Source organism: Archocentrus centrarchus, chromosome 14 (assembly GCF_007364275.1).
Source record: "Archocentrus centrarchus isolate MPI-CPG fArcCen1 chromosome 14, fArcCen1, whole genome shotgun sequence".
Lineage (NCBI taxonomy): Eukaryota > Metazoa > Chordata > Actinopteri > Cichliformes > Cichlidae > Archocentrus > Archocentrus centrarchus.
This window is the reverse complement of record NC_044359.1, coordinates 33270344-33298103: the sequence shown is the minus strand read 5'-3', so window position 1 is coordinate 33298103 and position 27760 is coordinate 33270344. Positions and strand designations below refer to the sequence as shown.

At 41.2% G+C, this 27760-nt stretch overlaps 1 protein-coding gene across 2 annotated transcripts; it reads right to left on the bottom strand.

Moving 5' to 3' along the window:
- Positions 1-55: 55 nt before the first annotated feature.
- Positions 56-21246, bottom strand: slc37a4b (solute carrier family 37 member 4b). 2 transcript variants are annotated; one of them, XM_030746345.1, is made up of 10 exons: positions 21182-21246; positions 20021-20448; positions 17191-17423; positions 14769-15015; positions 12421-12573; positions 12250-12335; positions 6601-6714; positions 6438-6503; positions 1134-1272; positions 884-1050 (listed from the first exon to the last, which is right to left on the bottom strand). In XM_030746345.1, the coding sequence occupies exons 2-10, from the start codon at positions 20166-20168 to the stop codon at positions 884-886; spliced, it is 1353 nt and encodes a 450-aa protein (XP_030602205.1). In that variant the 5' UTR covers positions 20169-20448; positions 21182-21246. The 2 variants fall into 2 exon arrangements, with proteins under 2 accessions (XP_030602206.1, XP_030602205.1); XM_030746346.1 differs by lacking the exon at positions 21182-21246 and having other exon boundaries at positions 56-1050; positions 20021-20168.
- Between the last annotated feature and the right edge of the window lie 6514 nt (positions 21247-27760).

The window sequence follows — 27760 nt, the reverse complement described above, 5'->3', positions numbered from 1 at the left end:
TGTAAAGTTCAACAAGACTTTGTAGATAATGAAGCTTCACATTTATTGGATCTTAAACTCTTTCCAGTCCAGTACAATTTCAGTAAGACATACCAAAGCAACACTTACTGTAACCTCCCAGTTGACAAAGCTCCGCTTGTTGAGATAGTAATTTAACAGTTTATAATCCAGTGTTGTTTTTATACTTTATTTATCCCGAAAGTTAAAATCTGCTCTACACAACTACAATGGCAGTGAATTTATCATCTGTTGTGTATCAAATGTCCAGTGCTCATCATTTCTAAAAAACACACGTAAGATCAGAAAAGCTGACATAACCCAAGAAGACATCTTTAAACTATCAACTGTGTAGAAAAATATGGTCTCCAAATGCTTCATGTCAGTGAACTCGTGAATGAAATAATAAAATTTTACAAATACTTGAGGTATTAGTGAACAATGACAAATGCTACCTTTAATTCTTCAGTCAATATTCACTATGCTAAATAGAAATGACCTGCACTTAAGGCAGGATGTGGAATGAGCACCACATACAGTTTAATTCAAGAAAACCCACTCACACCTTTAGAAACTTTCATGTTGGTATGTTTTCTTTAGCATACAGCTATTAGATCATTTTTAAGCATGTGTATGTGAAAACTGTTTCTAGCATTAAGCTTGTGATGAGCAAGGATCTACTGGATCTATGTGCTGTTTAACATTAATCTATGCATGTGGGATTACCTGGGATTAAACAAGTGATTTCATGACCTGAATTGGCCCTGAGGATGCTGTCAAATATTTTTTGATTAGTCTTGTTTTGTTTGTTTATTTTGGTCAAGCTGGAGCTGTATTAATGTGCAGTATTTTGTACATAGAGCCACCAAATGTACCAAAAGGGACTTTAGTCCATTTTCTCTACGATCCGTCCCATTTTGGTGCGCATGTTGCGTACAAGGAAGAATCCAATGGTGGTGATGCCCATTATCACCTCAGCTACCCAGAATGCCATGTCCCAGCTGTGCTGCTTGGCAATACTGCTGAAGGGAAGCCCCGCCATGAAAGCCCCCACTGCAACAAAAAGAAAGCTTGTTTGGTCGTATCAAAGTGTCAACCCTGAACCATGACACTAACTGGTTTTTACTTCATCTTACCATTAGCCATGAGAGCTACAACAGCATGAGACGTTCCACAGTAATTTGAAGGAGCACTTTCACTGGCTATCACCCCAAACAAGGCGACTGGTCCGTAAGAAGAAAATCCAAACATGGCACCAAGGAAGAGGATCCAAATCTGTGAATGAAAGAAAACTAACATGAAGTAAAGGCCTTTCAGAGATATTCTACAAAGAATTTTACAGGGTGTCTACAGCTATAGACATGTTGAAACCTTTAGGTATCTCTTTATTATTAAGGCCAAGCTCAAGATGAAAATGCACAATAAAAGTGAACATGAACTTGTTCAAAGTGAACAGTTTGGTAAAAAGACAGATTTTGGTTGAATTGCTCAAAATGTCTCATTATTTCCCTAAATGATAACCGACTGTTGCAAGCTTGAAAAATTCTAATATACAGCATTGTTTCAAAGGCATTTTTAGGCAGTGGTTTTAAACACCAACAGTAATTTTTTTGCCATTAAGCTATTTCCACAGACTAATAATTACTTCATCATCTTCAGGAATTCTATCACTGCATGCTGTACAGGTAACTGGGCCTAAACTGGCTCCCCGCTGGGCTTAAGTACCACATAAAATTGACTTATAGGATTAATATGGCTGTTCCTAGAAATGGTCAGCTGATGGCACTATAACACTGTGCTTCTGAATTTGAGTCTGCTGTAGAGTAGAGAAAATGAGAACAATATAAAGCAGCCATTCCCAAAATCAGGAGTGCTGCGGCCCACTTAAAAACCAGAAAATTCAATGGAGCCTACACAATCTTAAATCTGCACTCTAATCAAGAGAAAGTAATGTAAATTCTTGAAAATGTTATTCAAAAACACATAGAAACACAGGCTGCTGGCTATAAATTTTTAATGCTACACAGTGACATGACCAAACTTCAATACAAGAGCAGTAAATTTAGGTCAGAGTAATGAGTAATATCATAAACTAACCACCTCCTAGTACCAGTTTTACTGGTACACACACTTTTTGTTCTTTTTTTGGATTTACCCATGAATCTCCAGTGAGTTAGCATAGGAACAGTTAGCATGGGAAGCTAGCCATTGGCAGAGTGTAACCCAGAGATCAATCTCTTGTCTCTGAGTGTAACCTAAATTATTTATGTTTTCCTTTGGCCACTATATTATTACCTCACCCACATAGGTGGCGAGGTCATGTTTTCGGTCGTGTTCATTTGTCTGTTTGTCCGTTAACAGGATAACTTGGAAAATTATGAACGGATTTTGATTAAAATTTCTGGAGTTCTTGGGGGTGGTACAAGGAACAACTGACAAAATTTTGGTGGTGATCTGCATCACCACCTGGATCTAGGAATTTTAAAAATAATTCTTTATTATTGAAATGGGGACAATATTCAGATATTTGCACTATCTCAAAAAGTTTTGAACCAAAATTCAGGAAACTGTGGAAATATTCCTTATGGGCCCAAGAACATATGATTTCATAGGAAAAACAGGATTTGTGTGGGGTGGCTGTGGCTCAGGAGGTAGCGCAGGTCACCTACAAATCAGAAGGTTGGCGGTTCAATTCCTGGCTGCTCTGGGCTGCATGCTAAAGTATCCTTGGGCAAGATACTGAACCCCAAGTCGCAAGCGTCAGAGTATGAATGCATGTGAATGGTAGACAGTAAGCACTTAGCTTCATATGGAAGTGCTTGTATGAATGGGTGAATGTAAATGTGTTGTATAGAGTGCTCAGAGTAGAAAATTGCTATATAAGAATTAGTCCATTGACCATTTTGCTCCTTTGCAATGTAGAATCATCATACCCGCTCAGTGATCTGTGTATGGATCATTTAGCCAGTCACAAATACACAACAGTAGTAGAAGTAGTACAGATTCCAAGTTTTATGGTACGTTTAAAGTCAGAATTTCCGAGTTCTCAGTCAGCATTTTCAACTGGAATGCCTCCTCAAGTTGGACTTCCAACACGAAAAGTCAGAAGTGCCACCAACTCTGACTTCACAATCTAAGATGGCAGCAGTGCATATAAACATTAGTAAAACTTACAGTAATCTGTACTGTCACTGTTGCATAGCTATGACTAGCTTAATGAGCCATACACAGAGCACTGACTATGCTCTGTCTGTGAACGCACTCAAGCAGTTTTTAATCACCAAAAACAAAAACAAAAACAAGCATTGCTAATGATGCATGAATGGCTCTACCTTCCTAAGCCAGCAAAAACAATTCCTGTTCCAATTCCTTTCTTTTCTGACTTTACTATTGGAACGCACTCAACTCGACAGTGAGGTCACTCCAACTTCCGAGGTAAATGGAACAGCAACACATTCGTGCACTGCCACCATCTTGGATTGTTAAAGCACAATTGATGGGGCTGCTCCAACGTTCTGAGTAGAAGTAAAATTTGAGGGGGCATTGTAGTTGAGAATTCTGACTGGGAACTTGGAAATTTCAACTTCAAATGGCACGCACCATTGCACCCGTGAGTATCACTTAGAGTGACAACCATATTGCGTCTGGACAGATAAGCCTGTGACATCTCAACACAATACACTATCCAGGTAGTAGGAACAACAATACTGATACAGTTGTGTTCAAAATAATAGCAGTCCAACATGAGTAACCAGATCAATCAATCTTTTTGGTAGAAATCATATTACTACATGGCAAACAATTTACCAGTAGGTGTAGTAGAGTCATAGAAAACCAACAGACTCAACATTCATGATATGCATACTCCTGAGTCTGTGAAAGGGGTGGCTGTAGCTCAGGAGGCAGAGCAGGTCACCTACTGATCGGAAGGCCCGCAGTTCGATTCCTGGCTACTCCAGGCTGCATGCCAATGTATCCATGGGCAAGATACTTAACCCTAATTTGCTCTCCGACACAACCGTTGGAGTGTGAATGTTAGATAATAAAAAGCACTTAGCTTAGTTAATCATGGAATTGAATGGGGTAAATGTAAACAGAGTAGAAAAGCGCTATATAAGAACTAGTCCATTTACCATTCAAAATAAAAACAGTGTAGCGTCCAATCAGTGAGGTCATTCATTCTGTGAAAAAAAACAGGTGTCAAGCAGGTGGCCCTTATTTAAGGATGAAGCCAACGCATGTTGTACATGCATTTCTCACTAAAACCTGAGGAAAAATGGGCTATTCCAGACATTGTTCAAAAGAAAAGAGTTCTTTAAAATGTTGATTGAAAAGGAGAAAACATATAAAGAAGTGCAGAAATGACAGGCTGCTCGAACAATCTCCAGTGCTCTAAAATGGAAAGCAAAGCCAGAGAGAAATTGACGAAAACGGAAGACTGCCATTCAAATGGATCGAAGAATAGCCAGGATGGCAAAGACTCAGCCAATGATCAGCTCCAGGGTGATTAGAGACAATCTGATGTTACCTGTGAGTACTGTGACAATTAGAAGACACCTGTGTGAAGCTAATCTGTTGGCAAGAAGCCCCCATAAAGTCCCACTGTGAAAAAAAAAGCCATGTGCTGAAGAGGTTACAGTTTGCCAAAGAGCACATTGACTGACCTGTAGAGAAATGTAGAAACATTTTGTGGACTGATGAAATCAAGATTGTTCTTTTTTGGTCCAAGGGCCCCAGACAGTTTGTCAGATGGCCCCCAAGCACTGAATTCAAGCCATAGTCTCCTCTGAAGACAGTGAAGCATGGCGGTGCAAGCATCATGATATTTGAATGTTTCTCTTACTATGGTGCCGGGCCTATTTATTGGATACCAGGGATCATGGATCAGTTTGAATATATCAAAATCCTCGAAAAGGTCATGTTGCCTTATGCTGAAGAGGAAATACTCTTGAAATGGGTGTTTCAACAAGACAACGACCCCCAACCACACCAGTAAGCGAGCAGCATCTTGGTTCCAGACCAACAAAATTAAAGTTATGGAGTGGTCAGCCCAATCCCAGGACTTTAATCCGATAAAAAACTTGTGGGTGACATCAAAAATGCTGTTATTGAGGCAAAACCAAGAAATGCAGAGGAATTGTGGAAAGTTGTCAAATCATCCTGGGCTGGAATACCTGTGCACAAGTGCCAGAAGTTGGTTGACTCCATGCAACACATTTGTGAAGCAGTTCTCCAAAACAGTGGTTATATAACTAAATATTAGTTTAGGGATTCACATGAATGCTGATTCCTAAAGATTTTTCAGTTCATAAAGTGAATATCTGAATTTATAAAGAAGAATGCAGACACTGCTATTTTTTTTGAACAGGCCAACATTCATTTTTCTTCATTTCCTGTTAAGTAATTGGAAAAATTATACATTTTTCTTCATGTTTTGATTTAGAATGTAATGTGCAGTGTTCCCAATGCCTGGAAATAAAAACAATTTAAGGATTTTGAGCTTTATTTGTGCTTTTAAATGCACTGCTATTATTCTGAACACAACTGTATATGACATTCTCACACACCACAAACCTGACGGAGGAAACTAAAAAAATATCAGAGCTGTGAAAAACTTGACCAAAAAGACTTACCAAGGACTACTGAAAACAGCCTATGGCTGTAACGTTTTTGTGGTGGTGGGGTATGGTTTGTGGCTCAGCTGCAGGGGAGCGGTGGCACAGTGGGTTCTGAAGTTGTCGTCAGGGGATGCTGGCCGGCACAGCTGGCCAACATGATTTAATTATGTCCTCTCTATATATATGTGTGCAGTAGCGTGCTGGGAAGAGGTGTGTGTGTGTGTGTGACAGAAAGAGGTTGAAGTCGGCAGTGGAGACGCAGCACTCCACTGCCGACTTTTTTTTACAAGCAGTAAAAAGGTGTATGATAAATGTACACAAGCTGTGTGTCCCAGTGTGTGTGTTGGGGCTCCTGTTAACAGAGATTGCGTTTACACTTTTGCATTTATTTTTTCTGTTTTGTGCTGTTTTAATAAAATGTTTAACTTTATTAGCCATAGGTCAGAAATCTCATTTTTTTCTACATTCAGTAGTGGTTAAGTATACAGTGTTACATAAACACTGGGGATTCTTGACTTTTTGAGGTGTTTTTTTGTACACATAAGCTACACCTGTTAAGTGTGCTAGCTTTATCATCCTATGATTATCATTTACCATTTATATACATATAAAAACAACCTGAAAGGGTTAATCAAACTATAAAGCACAGCTTTAAAAATGCAGTCTAATTGCATGATCTACATATGCTGGAAATTCATACGTAATATAACTAAAAAGACATCTAAAGATCCATCTAAACATAATCTAGTCATTTTAATAGTACAAAGAGGGCGATAGCTACCTTGCTTTTATTTACATGGAATAAATTTTAATGGAACATACCTCTTTTTCTGACACTCCAATGAGAGTGGATACAGGATGAATGACTTGAACCCAAAGTGGAGCCTCCTAAATAAAGACATGAACCCTCAGAATATTTTCAATACTGAAAGATATAGATTTCACAAGGATTACAAAATGATGACAGATGATAGTGATTCATTACCTTTGGGATTTCAGGTGTGATGGTCACTCTGAAGAGGTACATGGACAAATACATGCCAGCCATCATGAGAATAAGCAGGCTGTGGCGAGGGTTGCCGTGGGTGCCCAAGCCTTTCTAGAAAAAGACAAAGAGAGGACCAAAACACTGAAACCTGGTTCTCAAGCTTTCAACATACTCAGCCTGTCCAAATCCCCCTCAACACCTTTCATACTGAAAAATGTGATGCAGCATGCAAAAATCAGGCTTAAGTCAAAAATTTTATTTTTCACTTTATGTACACAACATATAGTGACAAATACAACAAATAGTGTCAGTATTTTGAATTATTGTAATTTAGTAACAATACAAATAGATAAATACTCGTAACATGATGGTAAATAATTCAACTTCTGATGAGAACTCCTCTAGGTTTACAAGAAACTGAAGCATAAACTCTATGAGTACTTTAACTCTTGAGTATTTTAGCAATCTTACAGAGTTAAAACAGTGAATAGCACTAAATATGAAGTAAAAATGTGAGCCTTGGCTTAGTCCAAACCCACCACATCTGTCATGCAGATATTCCAGCCTCAGATTGATTTCCTCCCTACTCGGGGAGCTCAGCATGATTGGGTCAGATACAATACAGTGTCATGGTAACCTTCACTATATAGCACATCATTTCCCAGTCCTTTTGTAAACAGGTTTCAAAGTCACATCAAAGTACAATTTGATTTAAAGTGAACAATAACATACATGAAAAAACAAAACAAAAACATTAACATTCTCGTTTAATGAGCGATCCATTTACAAAAAGATGAACAGACTAAGATGTCTTTAGAAAAATAAGAGCAATTTCAACAATATATCAGTTTTTACACATTTTTTAAGTCTATTCACATGAAATCGATTTACGAAAGCACAAAACCATCACATGCAGAGTTTTTTAAGTAAACAACGATCATATTTTATGTCTTTATGATTCAAACAATTTTTCCATATCTGTTCCCTGCAGTTTAGTAATGTCTGCATCACATCACCACACCAGAAACAGCAGTCAGGAAAATCATGAGTCATTTCACTGTGATTTTCACACTTTGTTAAAGCACCAAATGTCTGCAGCAAAAATTTTATTATTCCAGGTTTTTTTAACATTATGATTAATTTTTATTTCGCTGCTGGGGTGATTTTATAATAGTCTAACATTGGCTTTTTTAAACCAATCAACTGTCTTTAAAAATGGATTAATAAAGAATGTCTAAAAACTAATAAAATTGGCTTAGCTTCTAAAAGTCACATTACTATCTGCAGTGTTTACCAAGGATTTGAATACTGAGCTGCACTGATGGCAGTGGAGTTTGAGTTTTGAGGAGTTTAGAAGCCAGAAAAGTAACATCACCAGTAAGACCTGTGCTGCCTGAGCATATTAAACCTCTGTGGCTTTATTAATAACATATTTCCTTTCTTTCCTTCTAACTAGCTTCTTTTGTTCCTTTTTTCATTTCCTCTGTTCCTCACTCTCTGAACTTTGCGTCAACAACACCTGAAATGTTCAGAGTTAGTGCCTGTGCACAGAGGATCTGTCTCACAGGCTTGAACTCTTTTTAACAGAGTAAGAGCATCTGGGGAACCTGCTGCTGTTAGTTATAAGGAGCTGATCATGAAGGCAGTCTTCTTCCCAGGGCCTCAACATATTTTTAAACTATCAAGTTGTTTGACCATTATACAACTTACAATTAACCCAACTCAGGCAGTGTCACAAACTGTAGCACAGAGTTTGATTTTGGACAATGCTGCTTAAGTTAATCTCCAAACTTCTTTAACCTTTTAAGAAAGGACTGTGGTGAGAAATGTGGCTCTCAGGGCTGCGGTCAGCATGAACTCCATGGGACTGAATTTGTGGGATGTGCACTTCCTGTAGAAAAAAGTAATAAGAGTTAAAGTCACATAAAGCAGTACAATGCTTTGAATTTACTGAGAAATGTCCTTTACATTTTTATTTATATTTACCATGACGGTTCAACATCATGCCATACATTCTTGCTGCTTGTGAAGTTAAACTACTAAACTACTTTTTTTTCTTCCTGATGAAACTGATGTTTGTGTAGTGGTAGCTGCTCGGGTTGAGGGGTTGAAGATGACATTTGCTCTGGAAATGGTTAAAGTAGTCATAAAGTTTACTTTTCTGAAACTTTGCTGATAATACGTGCATATGACTTAACTAGGTTTTGAATGCTAGACTCTTACTTGTAATGGAGTATTATCTGAGTGTTTTGTTATAATACATAAATAACTTCTCGAGTCAGTACTGACAGGCTCAAAGCTAATTCAAATGATCTTCAACATCTGTCAGTTTCAGGCACATCACTCTGCCTTCCAGTTAGAGATCAAATCCTCCACTGACTCCTATACAGTAAGTTTTTTTAGCTAGCTGCTTCAGCTAGCCCCTCTCTGCCAGCTACTTATGACAGATACTGAACAAGCAGAAACATACTTACAGCAAGAATGTGGTGAATCCACGGTGATCTGTCCTCTCGAGCCTGCCTTGCATATCGGCATAACCACCACTACCAGCTGACTAATGTAACACTTGAAGACTGAGTAATATGCCATGTGGTGGTACATACTGAGTATGCAAGAACGTCTGAGCCCGTGAGCCCAAGCTCAGGGTTAATGAGCCCTCAACTCACAGACAAATCTCTCCACATGAGTATGAATCACTGCACAGATCTGCTGCAGGAGAAGTGTAGAAAAAATCACATGTACAAAAACAGCCAACGGAAAAGCTGTGTGACTGGTAACTGATGACTTCTTTGTAATTTCAGTGATTCAAGCACAACTTCAAGACTTTGAACCATTAATATCTATGCATGCTTGCAGAGTTACTGAATACATGTTTGCAGACTCCTCTACACATTCAGACCACAGAATATAAACTGAACAAAATACACAACCTCGATTCAGGCTGGTTAGTGAGTGACATCGCTTCCTGAGGTACTGCCATCTTGCTTTGCTCCCGCAGGTAGTGTTGTGTCCAGGCAAGATAAATGCTCCAGCAAGCGCTAAAGCAGTGCCATTAACTGCAGCAACCACAATACAGCAGCTCTGGATCCAAGGATGGGCTTAAATGTCTGTTTTCATCGCTTTACAGCCAATTAATCTCCTTTATCTCTCTGCTGCCAGACAATGGCTTTTAACAAAAGAGCATTCCAGGCATTTATAAACTACTTTCTGCTCAAGAAAACATAATGAAACCAAGTCAGTTTTAAGTTAAAATTATGCATTCATATACCTTAAATTGGTGCCAGAATGTGTGATCAGCGACCTACTGACATTCAACATGGTGAAAAGCAAAAAGGTGAGCTCGGACAACGTTGAAGGACAGAGACGCAGTGATTGTAATTGATGGGTTAGCAAATTATATTCAATGACTCTGAATGAGACCAGCTTCTCTGCACAATAACAACATAAAGAGTGAGTGAGTGAGTGACACATCTTCTGACATGGCTGTGTCAAAGAGAGGTCTCTGAAAGAGAGGCAGATTGGTGCAAGTTTTGTTTGCTGGAGGAGGGTGTCTCCTCACAAAGTGATGAGTTACAATGCATTCAATGTTTTTATTTATATTTCAATTCATGAGCCCTATTTTTTCCTCTCTAATAAGTTTTAGTTTCCATCTAACAAATGCCATTTACAGCCTTGTGCTTAAATTAAAGGTTTTTTTCTTCATATTTCAGGTGCCTCAAGTGGATTGTTCATCTCCCCAGAGCTGATATGTCCTTGAAGAATGTGCTGTACATCTGCTCAGTGCACTTTGAGCCCCATGCATATGCCTGCCCAAATGACATTGGCCACTCAAGCCTGATGCCCACCGCTGTGCCCACGCTCATTCAGTGCCCCAACCCTCCTCCGTCCCTGATGCCAAATCACCTCCACCTCAGCAGTGGACTCCATTTCCACCATCCAAGAAGTGTAAACGTGAATCCTCGCCAGCTCCTCTATCCCTTCCTCTATGACATTCTTAGGTCAGTTGGTTTCCTCCTGCCTCATCCACCCACTCTCCGTGGGCAGTGGGTCTGATGTTTCTCTTTTCTGTTCCTATTGTATTGGCTGATTTGAATTTTCCCTCATACTAATTAGAATGTACTGAACTGAATGCTGAACTCTGAAGTTGATGTGGAAGTGACAAAGAAAATAATAAATCTGAAAGTTTGATTTAGATTATGGGATATAGGAAAGGCAGCTACCTTTGCCAATTTTCTGAACTGAATCATCATCATCATCTGAATATGCTATATACTCATTACAGATATTAAAATTTAACAATAACCCATGTCATTAAAGCATCCAAATTTGTGGCATGTGTGCAAAACATGGATGTATTGAGACTGATCACCCTACATATCAAATAGTTTATACTTTACTCATATTTCATTGTATTAAAACCCAAGGATTTTATAAGAGATGAATAGCTAATGAATGAATAGCTGCTTTTCAGGTGGACTAAATCACTTTCAGGCAGGGAAAATAGCCCCATTAACAAGTGCAGCTGCACTTCACTTTGCTGTGGGAGCAATCCAATATGGCGGCCACCTGCAGGTTATTTGTCACAGTTGGTGACATCACAGGGGCTATTGCGCATTCTGTTCAGCTGAAATTCTGTGGTACAGATTTACAAATCTGATTACACACAGGGAGCTTGGAATACGCACACAGTTCAGAATACACACACACACAGGATCATATACATATGGGGGCTCCCGCTCACAGCTGAGAGGTTTGCTGGAGAAGGATTTGGGGCAAAATACTGTGTTGTTTATTTGCAGTTTATGCCTCAAAAACTGTTAGATTAAATATATTTTTCATATAAAGTTTTGAGAGATATTTGTAGACAGTGAGGTCAAGATAAACACTGGAAATAGTGGAAAGTCCGGATCTTCTTGACTGCATCATTGCTTGGCTGTTTCTGTGTGCAGCTGGGATTCCAGGTCTGTAACTTTGGCCCAGTGTTGGCCGGCATTTCCCGTGCTGCCTGACATTTAAAATGCACATGAACAACTTTCAGCCCACTCAGTTACTTTCTGAATTATAGTTAGTTGTTTCATCTATCAATAACTTATAGCTTACTATGTTAAGCATTCTTCAACCACTTTTAGCCATTACTCCATTTAACTGCTATTAGTGGCTAATTTCACAATTTATCGATTATGTTTCAATAATAATTTCATTTGTACTGTTAGCTAACAACTGCTAACAATGGCTATCGTTAATTCATACTTTGCTAGCCATTCATTACATTGCTAGCCATATGTTTAGCAAAATCATTTACAACTTTTTATTCATGGTTTAACTAGCTACTAGAGTTTAAGTGTTTATCCACTATGGTTACCTTTCAAGAATTTAATTTGATCATGTGTTCTATAGCTAATAATTTCAAATACCAGTGATACCTTTAACATGGTATTTCAACCATTTCTTTTTTAATATTACTTATCTTTTGATTTTCCCATTACCTTCAGTTGACGTTTTTGCTCAAAAATTTTAAGGCCCACTCAAGCCTTTAATTATTTGTAACAGGTGAGCTAACTATATTGCTATAACAGAAATACCCCCAGGGGTACACTTGTTTAGGAATCAATGGGCTAAATAACCCAAGACATTTTTGTTACTCACCCGAGCCACAGCTCTGTCCGAAATGACACCTGAGGCAAGGCTGCCCACAAAGCCCCCAACCTCCAAGGCACTCATGTAGGTACTGCCTGTTAGTAACAGAGCTGCCGTCATTACCCATTACCAGTCAGATGGCACGAAAACTATGTGGGAAGCAATAATTAGCATGCGTACCCATGAGAGCAGTCTGGCCTTTTTCCTGCATGAGGAACAGCTGCCCCCAGTCGGTGGCGGCTGTCTTCACCCCAAACACCACCAAGTAACCCAGAGACAGGACCCACAGGAAAGGTGAGAGGAGGAATTCACTTAGGGTGCTTTCACTGTTTCCTGGTGAATACAGACACAACAAGAGGTCATGTATACAGTATAGTCCAAATCATGTAGAGAATGTTTTTTTAATCATTCTATAAAGCATGCCTGTCACATGGTGTGGTCAAATCCCATCTAAATCCGTGAGATTACAAATGTGATCATTTATGTGTTAAGCAGTCACAGTTCCCTATATGAGAAACACCACAAGTGGAAAACAGTAAATAGAGATTAAGTTCAATTCAGTTTTATTTATATAGTACCAAATCACAATAACACAAAGTTTTAAGCCTAATCTTAAAAGTAGAGAGGGTGTCTGAAGCTGAAGGCTCTGCCTCCCATTCTACTCTTAAGGCTCCTAGGAACCACAAGTAAGCCAGCAGTCTGAGAGCGAAGTGCTCTATTGGGGGTGATATGCTACTATGAGGTCGTTAAGGTAAAGTGGGGCCTGATTATTCAACACTTTGTATATAAGAAGAAGAATTTGAAATTCAATTCTGGATTTAACAGGGAACCAATGAGGAGAAGCCAATATGGGAGAAATATGCTCTCTCTTTCTAGTCCCTGTCAGTACTCTAGCTGCAGCATTTTGGATCAGCTGAAGGCTTTTCAGGGAGCTTTTAGGACAGCCTGATAATAGTGAATTACAATAATCCAGCCTAGAAGTAATAAATGCATGAACTAGTCTTTCAACATCACTTTGAGAGAGGATGTTTCTAATTTTAAAAATATTGTGCAAATGCAAAAGAAAGCAGCCCCACATATTTGTTTAATATGCACACTGAAGGACATATCCTGGTCAAAAATGACTCCAGTGTTACTGGAGGCCAAGTTAATGCCATACATATCAGACACTAAACAGCAATCATCGTGTACATGTCATTGATTTGATCTTTTTCACTCCTTTTTCAGCTTTTTGAGGACATAATATAAGACATATCTGAGGACAAATTTATACTTTCAGAATGTGGAAACACATACAAAACAGCTTACAGTATACACTCACCAGACACTTTATTAGGTACACCTGACTAGTATCAGGGTGGTTCTGCTTTGGCCTTCAGAAATGCCTTAATTCTTTGTGGCACAGAAGAAAAGGCGAGTGGAAACATTTAGGTGCTGGAGACACTCAAAAACCTTGGTACAGGTTCGCAGATTTGTCAGATGTGAATCTCATTGTCATGTTCAAGAAACCAGTATGAAATGATTTAAGCTTTGTAGCATGGTGCATTATCCATCTGGAAGCAGCCACTTAGTTATAAAGGGATGGACATGGTCAGCAACTGTAGCTTTTAAACAATGCTCAGTTGGTACTAACAAGGATATAGCGTGCCAAGAAAGTAAACTCCACAAAGCTTCACCACCAACAACCCTTGAGTTATTGTTGCCTTTCCGTCAGCTCAGTCTGAGAGACCCAGAGAACTACCACTCACTGGATATTTTCTCTTCTTCAGACCATTCTCTGTAATACCTTGAGAGGGCTGTGTGGGAAAATCCCAGTAGATCAGCACTTTCTGAAAATACTCACACCAGCCCATCTAGGATCAAAAAGTGTGCCACGCTCCAAGTCAATTAAATCACCTTTCTTTCCCATTCTGATGCTCCGTTTGAACTTCAGCAGGTCGTCTTGATCATGACCACATGCCTAAATGCATTCATTTGCTGGCATGTGATTGACTGATTAGATATTTGCTTTAACAAGCAGTTGAACAGGTGGACCCACAAAGTGGCTGGTGCATAAACCATGAAGTAAATACAGAGTGATTTCTAACACATTCCTCTTGAACAAACCACTGAGACTCTTGACAGTGATTAGAAAGCTATCATTTAAGGCGCCACTGCTGTGACAATACAGCCAACATGCAGGGATAGAATCACATGTATCATGAAATAAAAGAGCACCAAGCTGGAAAAAAGCAACTTCATAAGGTCTATTTGACCTATGTGACAATGCCATATCTTTTGCACTGTGTCAGGCAGAGTGCAGCTTGACCCTTGACAGGTCGTGACAGTGGAGCTGAATTATTATTAGTTCATTTTCATGAGCATCAAAGAAATACACTGTAGGAATTCCAAAGGAGATTCATCTATCATCCACTAGTTCTGGACAATTCCCACAAATTGATGTTTAAAAAAAAAGGAAAATTTGCTAAAAAAAAAAAGTAAGTTGTTTGCATCCCTGAACATGTCACCATATGATTTTGTGGTCTCACCTCCCTTCACGCCCTTCTTGGCTGTTGCCTCGATGCTGGGCAGGCCCACATCCTTTGGTTCATTCTTTACAAACACGACACAAACAAATGAGAAGGCAGAGCAGAAAATGCCTGACATGGTTAGGATGGTCCTCCAGTCGTAGTACTGCAGCAGCACGGACACCAGGATTGGACCCAGACTCCCAGCCAGGTTCATACTGCAGGACAGCACAGACCACCATGTTCCAAACTGGGAAGGCTCATACCACTGATGGAAAAGACACATAAAGAATCATATATTGAGGGAAGAATCGCAGTCTGGTTATCTTAAAAGAGGATATGTGAGCAGTGTAGCAGAAATATTACAAATGCTCAATCAATGCTCAGTAATCAACAGATCTGTGCATTTATAACACAAATGACAGAACCACTAAGTGCAATGGTGTTTAGATTTTTCTCTCTCATTTTACTACTTCTAGAGAAATGGCATCAGTGCCACACACCCTGATGCTGTAATCGATCTAAAGGAGCATAACTACTCCTCATACTGTAAACCCAACAGATTATCCAGTAACTTGAGAATCCACTAAAAGCGTTTTTAACTCTTTGTTGATTCATCACGTGTGTTAACTCAGCTGTGAAACATGTTTGTTCTCACTGGAGAAAGGAAACTCCTCCAGTCAATATTAATATTCTTCAAAAAGATCTCCTGAGAATCTTCTATAAATACATTGACCTGTAATCTGATCCATGCATGCTAAACATATGCCAAAGCCTATTTATTGTCCAGCTGTTGCTCACCACTACTTTTAAGGGTGCTTCTTACAAGCTTCAAGGTATCTCAAAGTTGAACGCACAAGGATTTGCTCAAACATATGGACTTTGAAAGTCCTGCAAACCAGACGATGCTACCTGAGTCCCAAAAGTGAGTGCTGACAAAGGTGCAATAAGTCGTTTTTTGAAATTAATCAATAGGAAAAAATAATATTGTAATGATTAGTGTGTAATTACATCTTCCACCAAACTGATTCACTCTCAAACTTAGAATTAATCCTTTAAAAATACATAGGAGTGGGTGCTGGTTTGTGGAAGCTACCATGTTGCCCCGCCATCTTGGCCAAAATGGACATCGCCATTCTGTCCAATTACGTTTTACGTATGTGGCTAGAGACCGGTCACATACGTAGTATGCCAAAGCTGGCGGAAAAGAGAACTCAGAGGTGTTTGTGTGCCGAGGAGGCAAATTTTAATTTGTGTCTGCACCTTCAGACTCAAGATATGAAAGATCATACCTATGTTTTATCATCTGAGAAGGGGTCCCTTCACCAATAAAGCAAAAACACAAAGGAAAGAGACAATGAGAAGCATCTTAATAACATGTCATCCTCTTCCTCCTCACCTCAAGCCTCATCTCCTGAACCTAAAGTCAGAGCTCTCACACACAAAAGCATGCATAAACGTGCTTATTTCTTCCTGATATTGTCACAGTTACAGTTACTGTCAGCAGATTGGACATGCGACCCTCCTGTCTCCAGATAGCTGACAGGAGCCAGACACACAACATCAGCTTCTCACATCATATGAGAGTTTATTCACTAAGTATCCGATTCCACTAATGTTAGAACCATATTTCACTAATGCCAGCTAACAGCAGCAAAAACAGCAGCTCTTAGTAACAGAAAGGTTCAGCATTTCCTCAACAACTCCCCTCAGTATCGCTGTCATTGGACAGGAGTGAGCTTCACTGATTTATCAACCATATCGGACTCCTTTCACAAAGTTTCACAGCCTCCTCCAGAGTAGAGGTGGAGTGGAGGGTTCTCACAGCTGAGATAAATTGCAGACTGACAGCCTACGCTCACTACAGATGAAAGGCGGCCAGAGATTTTGAGGTGACTCGAGGGTAAAAACATAAAATACTGCAAAATCTTTAATTGACGAATATCTGCTGTATTCCTGATTTATTGCTAAGTGGTATTCAAATATGTTAAAATATACAAAAATTATACACAAACAGTAGGAGAAACACGCCGGCCGGCTGTGGCCATTATGGGGTACAGTCTAAATTTAATGTTTTTGATCTCTTGGCTGACTGAAATGTGTTCGTCCTACAGCGGCTGCCGTAGCCTTGATTATGCACATGAATTGAGAGGGGTAAGAAAACAGAACTGTTGACTGCAATCTACTGACATCTCGTGGTGAGATTTTACACACTAATTTCAAGGAATCCTATTCCTCAGAATACCAACAGAAATGCACATTTAATCTCTCAGAGCAAAGAATGTAAACACACCCCATATACAAGTGGTTCTACCCCCGAAGTGATACCCTTTCACTAGCTTCCAGTGCAATCACAGGCACAGGCAGCCTGCGTTCTGACAACATTACTCTTACACCTAGTTGGGGGTTTTGTTGCATAAGGTGGCAGCCAGAATGATATTACCTTGCGGAGCACTTTCCCACATGGGGGCCAGCCACAGCCTTGTCCCAGGCCATTGATGAACCACAGCAGAGAGAACATGGATACAGTAGAGGACCAGGAGAAGACTACATTGATGCCCCCTACCAGGAAGAGGCCAATGGAGAAAAGCCAGCGGGCGCTGATCTTATCTGACAGCACACCGCTGATGAACTTACTGATGGCATAGGCCATAGTCTGGCTGCTGGTGATCAGACCTGCAGAGACACAATGAAGCTTACTCTTACAGTTTCATACAAACACACTCTTCACTAAAGAAGCTTTCAGCTGCTACAAAGTATACATATTAAAGAGTCTGGAGGCTGCTTTTAACAGTTCTGGAATAAAAATCTCTTTGCAATCAATTCACTCTACACTTTTGGAATTGTAAGGAATATAATTTTAGACCTTACAATCTCTAATTGTTACAGTAGTTTGTGTAAATTTATCTATTACATATGTTCATTCCATTTTCCATTTATTGGGTACCGTATTTTCCGGAGTATAAGTCGCACTTTTTTTCATAGTTTGGCTGGGGGTGCGACCTATACTCCGGAGCGACGTATATGTGACATTTATAACACATGAACCAAAATACTCCAGCCACTTGACATCTCCGTGAACCGGAGCTTTAAGGCAGTCTTGCGTAACCTGTGGGCGCAGTGGATGATGGATGGAGAGCACAGCTTAACGGCAACTGGGAGAATGCGCCACCCAACATTCCTGGAAGTCATTGGATGGATCAAGAAAACATGGGCTTCAGTGACAAACCATCCTGTTGGGATTCAGAAAGGCTGGAATAATTGGAACTGCAGCTGACGACGAGTCTGACTAACGCGACACAGACGAGGAAGCGGCGCTTCGTCTACGGAGTGTACGGAATTGTTTAGAAGTGACACCGAGGATGAAGAATTCAATGGATTGATGGTTTGGTTAACTTGTTAGTATGTTCTTTATGCTATGGTTATCTGAATAACTTAATGTTACGTTAACATACCGAACACGTGTTCGTTGTGCGTCATGTAGCTGAATGTGTTACGTTAGCATAACGTAGGTGTAACCGTGTTCGTCCTGTTCTTTAAACCATTATTATTTTAAATTGCCGTTCAAGATGGAATTTCTGCTCTGGGTCTCGGATTCCCCCCCCCCCCCAAAAAAGTGCGACTTATAGTCCAGTGCGACCTATATATGTTTTTTTCTTCTTTATTATGCATTTTTTGGCTGGTGCGACCTATACTCCGGAGCGACGTATAGTCCGAAAAATACGGTACTTAAAGAGTCAGTAGTTACAAACTGATGAGCTAGTCTGTCAATTTACAGAAGAAAAACATCCTTCCCACTTTGGATGGTTTCATGAGTAATTTCAAGCCCAGAGGCCTGTACTAAGAAGCAGGATTTCACCTTCTCCAGGTACTTTCAGAGTTAACCCCAAGTTTTCTGTACTATGAAGGTTCACTTATTACCATAGTAACTTATGCTGCAAAGTTAACCTGCTCTGGAGCAGGTTTTGTTCTAGATCAACAGGTACGAAATTACCGCCTGCTGACCAACCAGTTATCTGGAAAATAGCGTCATGATTCCTGGAGGATCCCTGGGACCTCTGTGCACAGACAGAAAGACGGTCTGCAGTTTTCTACAGTGTCGAGACCTTTTTTCAACAGCATCTAAAGTCTTTGTGTTTCACTGATAATAACAAATATTCATTTCGATGTGACTTTATTCCTCATTTTTTCCCCCCTTCATTGTCTACAAGCAATTCTATAATTTTATCATTCTATAAGTATTAATATATGTTCCTAAAACAGAGCAGATATTTGTACCATACTTGCTGACGTTACATCAAATTTGCAAATAGACTTAAACCTATGTTTGAATTTCCTTTTTCTATTTATTATTTACTTGCTCTCAGACCATTAAACACCACAGAGGCTGCAGCTGAACAAATAAAAACTAAAACAGTCTTTTAAACATTAATGAGGTGTGTTAATAGAGGTGTGATCTGATAAGTCTGTTTACTACACAGTCAGCATTTTTACCAGCCTTCTTTCTTGTCCAGTCTTAGTGACGGAAACTTTTAAAGTATTCATATTCATACAGCACTTTTAATACTAAACTACTGTACGGTGATTTTCCTCTCATACCTCTGATTTGTCTCCAGCTGTGTTGCTTTCACTCTGTAATGTGTGTGTGTAACTTCTTCATATTTTTCTGATATAGTTTTATCTTCATTTGTAAACTTTTTCAACAGGAAACCTTTAAATCTGTGAAGCTGTTAAAAAAAAACTGTATGGAAAATATTAATAAGTACACAGGCTGTGATTTTTGTGGTCATGCGTGGGGTTGGAACATACTTTTGCGAATGCACTATATTATGCACGTGTGCAAATGTTATCTTTTATTTCTAGATCATTAATAGCTGATTTGGGACCACTTTGAAAAAATTTCTCCCCATTAAAAAGTTTGAGGTCAATTCAGTCCAAGTGAGATATTCAAAACTCTGCAGGATGTAACAGCAATCTTAAACAAACACTTCACATAGCAATGTGTTGTGTTAATGCACTACACGTGAAAAACATGTGAGAGGTGGTCGAGACCAAAAATTCAGCTGACAGAATAACACAATTTTAGATGAATAAGTTGTTTTGTATCTGTGTGCAGCAGCATGTCACCCAGGTCATATGAGCCAGATTTAGGCATCCCTGCATAACAACTGCCTGATTAAAGGTTTAACTGGTTTAACTAAGGTTTAACTAAGCTTTTCTGAACCCTGACCAGCCTAAACAATGGCACCACTCAATTAGTGTTTCCGTCTTACCCAGATCATCTTTGTCCAGTTCTATCTCCTCCATCACAGAGGGCATGACGAATGAGAAGGTCTTTCTGTTAAAGAAATAGAGCGAGTAGCCGATGAACATGCAGAAGAAGATGACTGCACGATAGTAGCCGTAGCCTGAAGCCCCCATGATTACAGCTGATGCAAAATAAATGAATAATTTCTTCAGAGGCTTTTCTTCAGTGGAGTCTTGTATTGGGGTTCTCTGGAATCAGCTAGACGCTGACACTACTGGCAAATGGTTGCTTGCAGTGGGCGATCTGAAACAAGATGCAGCATGGGATAAAATATAATCCATGAGGTGAAGTATGCTTTACAGCAAACTCCTCGCAGGCCGGTAACTTTGTCTATCTGTGAGGCTGCTGCTGCTGCTGCTGCTTGGGGACAGAGGAGGGGAACTTCAAGGCAGTCTGAAAATAAGAGCAACAAAACAAACATTACTTAAGAAAGAAGCAGCTGTATCAGGTCATTTTTGGAATTGCAGACAATTTTCACTTCTTGGTTTTTGTCAAGTCAAGTGATCATATACATGTATTACATTATGCTGGACTGGAATAGATATATCCAGCTGCTTTTCTTCGGATCAAAAAATCCCACCATATTGGTTCTTGTGATGCTGTGATGGTCAGTGGACCCAACTCCTTGTTATGTTCAGCCCCTCAGGTGCAGGATAACAGGAGCTGCAGCTCAGCTTGCAGCAGGCTGCCCTATAAATGTCAGAGTTGCTGAAACTATCAGATGTCAGGGAGCCTAGAGGAGTGGTCCGCCTGTACCCATGTTTCAGGAGAACAAGCACACTATAAACAGCTTAAATGTCAGATACTTATCATTTCCACCCATAACCTATTTTGCTTTTACACTTTAATGACATACTGTACGTGCTCCGTGGAATAATTTTAACTCACTGAACTCTGGCTGCTGGCACAAGCGAAATCGCAACTAGCTGTTTAATTCATCAAACAGCAGCAGTCTTGCTAACAAACATCCTCCAGTTGGGACCGTCCGTGTCTGTCAGCGCTCTCCGAGCTCGTTTTTACCAAATCCTGACACAAAGCGAGCCGTAACCATATTCAGTGCCACCAAATACAGTAGCTGACGCCTCGCTGAAACACTGACCGGAGACATGCAGCTAAAGCCCGTTACCTTTCATTCGAGTCCCTCGGCCATGCTTAAAAGCCGGTGCGCGTTCGCGAAGCTGCAGCCCTGGGAGCGCGGCTGCGCGACACACAAGGAGTGGGTACAGCCACCGTGGCAGCACACACAAACACACACACATATACACAGCGCTGCAGGTTATAGGTCTATGTGCTGCGCTACCAGTCACTGAAACATATGCTGTCAGGTATTCGTACTTCGATAGGGGCAGATTCTCAGAACAGATAGCCTCATATTACTCTGGATGTGGTATTTTTTAGGAGTCACTCGGGCCTGCAAAATAATACGGTACAGTCAACCTTCTATTATTACAGGAAGCTCTCATTATTTAGCCCACACTGCTCACTGCCGCCCTCCTCTGTTAGCTGATGAGAACAGCAGATTAGAAGAATATACGTTATTACATATAAAAGTCTTGCATTCAAAGAAAATGTATTTTAAACTAAAGATTCTATTTTAAAGGTAAAAGTACACATGCTGCATTAAAATATTATGTGTGGCTGACTACATATATCAGTGTGAAGCAGCTTGTTATTGTTGTTGTTGCTTTATATATAAAATAAAATAAAGAATACTGGCAGGAACATGACAAGGAGTGTAAAATACACACATTTTCTTTTTTTTTCTTTTTTTTTTTTTTTTTAATAGCCTGTCATGTCTGGCAGTTTTCGCAATCAGAATATGATCCGAATACGCTGGTGTACCAAACATATTTCCTTTTCCAAGAATAGCTCTGTAAGTTTTACAATAGGCTACTCTTGATAATACTCTTGATAATATACATATAAAATACATTTTCTACTTGATCAGAGGCTAATCAGGTTTGAAAATCCTACCTTTGGAGCTGATTTCTAAATCTGAATAATATCTAATCAGCCAATGGCAGCAACTCACTGCAGTTGGGCATGCAGATATGATCAAGACAATCTGCTGAAGCCCCTGGGGTGGACAAGATTTGCCCTGAGTTCCTGAAGGGTCTGGCTGTTGTAGGGCTGTGTGGAGATCTGGGGCAGTGCCATTGGATTGGCAGACCGGGGTGGTGGTCCCCATCTTTAAGAAGGGAGAGACAGGAGAGTGTGCTCCAACTTTCGGGGATCACACTCCTCAGCCTCCCCGGTAAGGTCTATGCCAGGGTGCAGGAAAGGAGGGTCCGCCCATTAGTCGAACCTCGGATCCAGGAGGAACAATGTGGTTCTCGTTCTGGTTGTGGAACGCTGGACCAGCTCTTTATCCTTCAAGGATATTTGAGTGTGCGTGGGAGTTCGCCCAACCAGTCTACATGATCTTTGTGGACTTGGAGAAGGCATTCGACCGTGTCCCCCGGGGTATCCTGTGGGAGGTCCTGTGGGAGTATGGGGTGTCTGGCCTGTTGTTGCAGGCCATTCAGTCTCTGTACAACCGCAGTGAGAGCTTGGTCCGTATAGCCGGTAATAAGTAGCCAGGCGGCGGAAGGCTTCTTCCTTGGTGGCCTCAGAGTCTCATCTCTGCTCTTTGCAGATGATGTGGTCCTGTTGGCTTCATCAGGGGGTGGCCTCCAGCTTGCACTGGAGCAGTTCGCAGCCGAGTGTGAAGTGGCTGGTATGAAAATCAGCACCTCTAAGTCAGAGGCCATGGTCCTCAGCGGGAAAAGGGTGGAGTGCCCTCTCAGGGACGAGTTCTTGCCCCAAGTGGAGGAGTTCTAGTATCTTGGGGTCTTGTTCACGAGTGATGGGAGAAGGGGGCGGGAGATCGACAGACGGGCTACTTCTGCAGTGATGCGGACACTGCACCGGTCTGTCGTGGTGAAGAGGGAGCTTAGTGTAAAAGTGAAGCTCTCAATTTACTGGTCGATCTACGTTCCTACCCTCACCTATGGTCACAAGCTTTGGGTAGTGACCGAAAGAATAAGATCGCGAATACAAGCGGAAGAAATGAGTTTCCTTCGCAGGGTGGCTGACCTCTCCCTTAGAGATAAGGTAAGGAGTGCAGCCATCCAGGAGGGGCTCAGAGTAGAGCCGCTGCTCCTCCACATCAAAAGGAGCCAGTTGAGGTGGCTCGGGCATCTGATTAGGCTGCCTCCTGGCCACCTCAGGTGGCCAGGAGGCAGCCTAATCAGGCTAATAGGCAGCCTAATCAGATGCCCGAGCCACCTCAACTGGCTCGGGCATCTGATGCCCGAGCCACCTCAACTGGCTCGGGCATCTGATTAGGCTGCCTCCTGGCCACCTGAGGTGTTCTGGGCATCTGATTAGGCTGCCTCCTGGCAGCCTAATCAGATGCCCGAGGTGGCTCGGGCATCTGATTAGGCTGCCTCCTGGCCACCTGAGGTGTTCTGGGCATGTCCCACCAGGAGGAGGCCCCGTGGTAGACCCAGGACATGCTTGGGAGATTATATCGCTCGGCTGGCCTGGGAACGCCTTGGGGTCCATCTGGATGAGCTGGAGGAGGTGGCTGGGGAGAGGGAAGCCTGGGCTTCTCTGCTTAGGCTCCTTCCCCCCCGACCCAGCCCCGGTTAAGTGGAAGAGAATGGATGGATAGATGGATGAATATATATATAATGACTATATATATAATGAATATATATATATATATATATATAATGGGGTTGATGTGGGCGTTGGGGGCGGTGCGGCTGGGGGATGGGGGATGGGTGGGGGTGGATAGGTCTTGCTGGCTGGGCTTTGTGGCTCTCCCTCTCCTTCTCCCCTTCCCCTTTTCCTATCCCTCCCTTTATCTGCAGGCTCGTCGTTTGCCCTGCGGGCTTGGTGCTCAGCCCCTGTGCCTGGCTCTGTGGGACGGGGTGAGCGCCCTTTGCTCTGTCGGGGGGTGGCGGGGGCAGTGGGTGTGGAGGGCTCGGGTGGGCGTCCTGTGGGCCGGGGCGTCCTGTGCCACTGGGGCTCTGCCTGGACACCTGGGTTGTGCTGGTTGGTGTCCCTCCTGAGCTTTGGGTCTCTTCACTGTCTCTCAGCTTGTGTGGTGCTCTGGGCTCCTTTTCTGAGTGCCCATGCTGCCTGGCTGGTTGCGCTCTCGGCCTCTATTGGTTTTGGCGAGGGCCTCAGGGACTGATGTAGACCTTCCTGCATGTCTCTGCCTTAGCACCGGGGTTTCCACTGCTTCTTGGCCCTTGCTGTAGGTTGCAGACACTTGTTGCCATTCTGTGTTGTGATGTTTGGTTTCACCACACTGTTTGGTTTGATTTCTGCTACTCTCTTTGTCTGGATGCTGGCTTTCACTGAGATGTTTTTATTCTTGGTTACTTTTTTTTAAAAGGGGAAGAAATCTTGTGTGATGAGTTGGGCTCATCACGTTGGATTTGGGAGGGCTCACGTGCATGTCCTCACAGGTGCATGAATACAGGCACGTATGCGCACACAGACATGCACACATGCGCGCGCGCACACACAGTTCAGTTTCCCATATTTAAACTTTTGTAAATGATTTGTTGGCTCATAATCTGTGAAAAATGTGTCAAAAATATGTCAAGCATGTCTCATAAATGATATCAAGTCATTTTGAGCCAGTAACAACACTCCTGTCATAAGGTAGAAACTACAGTCACTTTCACCACAAAGTGTCTTTTATGTATTCTTTATTTATTCAGCAGCAGAAATGGCAACAAATATAACATCACAGCTCAATAAAGATATATGAAGAGGCCAAAAAGGACTGGATTGATTATAATGTAGATAAAATAACACAGACTCAGGTTATTTCTTTATTTTATATATAAGCCCTTCATAAATTTTGTCTACTACAGTCTGTTTGCTAGTGTAAGTGAAGATATCATGCATCAAAAATGCATAAAAACAATGGAAATCACTTTGGCAGAGGATCACTTTCTGGCACAACACCCCAGCGCTCTGTGAATGGCACTCGTAGCCACTGATTAATGGTCATGAAACTGAGCTCATGGCTCATTGTTAGTCAGTGGTGCTAGTTCTGGTCATTATGCAAATGAGATGGCGACGAGTAGTGTTTGGATGTAGCATTTTCATTTCTCCTCCTGCATCCAGGTGAACAGAATCAACTTTCTGGGACACCTTTCAAAATGCTGACTGCGTTTAACGACTGAATCTCCAACAAATTTAACATGAAATGTTCAGAACACAGACTGTCTGCAGCTGCATTTAAAAACTCACTTTAACTGAAGGAGATTCATTTTAAAGTCCTAAAATCATTTCAGTCTCATCTTCACTAAAATGTCCACATCTCCAACATTCCAGCTGTTCCAGCTGTGTAACTGATTAGGACACGACAAATAATTGATCATTATGCGTCTAAAGCATTATGCAGATCATTTTTACAGTACAAGTACATGTTTGCAGCGTAAGAAAACTGACAAAGTTTGTTGGAGAAAACCTGCCAGTGAGCAGGTTTAGTTCAGAGTCTGTTACCCTGGTAACTGACTCAGAGTTGAAGTTATCGCTCTTTCTGGAACAGAAAACCTGGAGCAGGTGGTCAGCATCATGGCTGTGCAGCCAACAAATCTGCAGCAACTGTCTGATGCTGTCATGACAATATGAACCAAAATCTCAGAGGAATGTTTCCAGCATGTTGTTGAATCTATGCCATGAAGAATTAAGGCAGTTTTGAAAGCAAAAGAGGCACCAACCCGGTACTAGATGGGTGCACTTAACAAAGTGGCACGTGAGTGGATGTAACCTGATACAGTTTTACCTAAAACAACCCTGTTCTTAGACTCTTGCTGAGTAAAAATCTTCTCCATTAAAAACTGAGATAAAAATGGGAGAAACTAGCCCTCTCCCAGGATGGACAGACGCTTTGTTGTCTACACATTAAAACTGTGCTCAAATGCAGCTTTCTACCACAGCTGTAGAGGAGCGCAGCCCTTCAAGGAGTGCAGCCCCGTTTTATGTCTGCATAGAAGCATTTTCATAAAGAAAAAATGCCACTAACACTATTTTTTCTCCATTGTGAGGATCCTTTCCAGTACACAGAGCTGTGCTGACACAAAAAAAAAAAAAAAAATCAATAGGTAATTGCTCCAAAGATTTTTGAATGTACCCCTGACAGGCACTACTCTGTCACAACCCAATTCACAGAGAAAACGAAGGCGCCTCCAACAGCAGGGGAAAAACAATGAAACTAATTATAGATAGCAGTAAAACAGCTCCAGGACCATCAAAGAAAGTATTTTAAAAGCTCTTGAAGCTGAAATGGCAGTGACAATCTCAAGTCACAGATGTACAAAACACCGATAACACAGTGAAGGATCAACTTTAAATGCACATTTTATATATGAATAGTTGAACTGTGCTGACAGAATAGAATAGAATAGAATAGAAAGCTTTTATTGTCATCAAACATGGAGTGTGATGAAAATGTAGCAGCTGCCACAGTTCAGTGCCTTTCCTTATAAAACTTAAAATAAGAAAAATACTGTAAAACCAGTGTATATATTTATATCGACCAACACAAGCACTTACAGGGGAATAAATATGTAGCCAGTTATTGCACAGAGGAGAGTTATGATATACTGGATGTACTAATCTAGCACAGTGAGGTAGTCAGAAGAAGTGAGCAATGAATCAGTGAAGCTATTGTTGTGTAATTTTGTGTAGTGTTCAAGAGTCTGATGGCCCCGGGGTAAAAACTGTTCCTCGTCCTGTTCGTCCTTCCTTTGTGGGACCTGAGTCTCTTCCCTGATGGCAGCAGGTGAACAGGTGTTGACCAGGGTAAGAGGGGTCTGCCAAGATTTTCTTTGCTCTACTAATGTAGCGAGAGCTGGCAGTGTTCTCCAGGCGGGGCAGGGGGCAGCCGATGATCTTTTCAGCAGTCCTGGTGACCCTCTGCAGAGCCCTCCTGTCTGCAGCAGAGCAGGCAGTGAACCAGACAGATACACACAGCACATCAGCACTGGCTCTATGGTGGCCTGGTAGAAGGACACACATGCAGGTTGTTATAAATTGCTCCAAGTGAGCAGCATGTGCATAGCTTAACCTTTTACCAGCAGGACTAGCCTGGACCTGCTATTAAAGTGCAACACAAAGTTATTTTTAGAAGGTGGTGGCCTGTTACAACTGTAATTAAAACTATAATTAAGAGGCATTGGGATCAATTTCTGTAGGTGTAGGGTTAAATAACACATTATTGTCTTCCAGCAACCACACACTTTTACAATGCAGTATTGCACGTACAATACCAAAATCTTTAGTGTGAAGAAAAAAAAGCTAGCTGAATTTCCCTTAATTACTCTTCAATATGACAGCTGACACCTGTGGCCAATTATAATCACTTGATGCTTTCCTTTTTTAATTTCTTCTGTTCAAAGATGATGATGATGATGATCATGATGATGATGATGATGATATCTTTCTGATGTTTTGTGGAAGATTGCTGTCTCTGTGTAAAAAAATGCTCACCTCAGGCCTCTGTGGGTGGTGACAGAGTGATTAATCCCTGAGTGAGTGTGGAATGTAAAGGCAAAAATATGGGTTTAGAAAAGAAAACCTGCATTTGTGGATTACTTCAGTTTAGCAGCCTCAGGTAAATTCTAGAAACGTTCCTAAACCTTAACCTCAAATGCGTTTGGGTATGAAAACACAACTTCTTTTTATTTTGTACTGC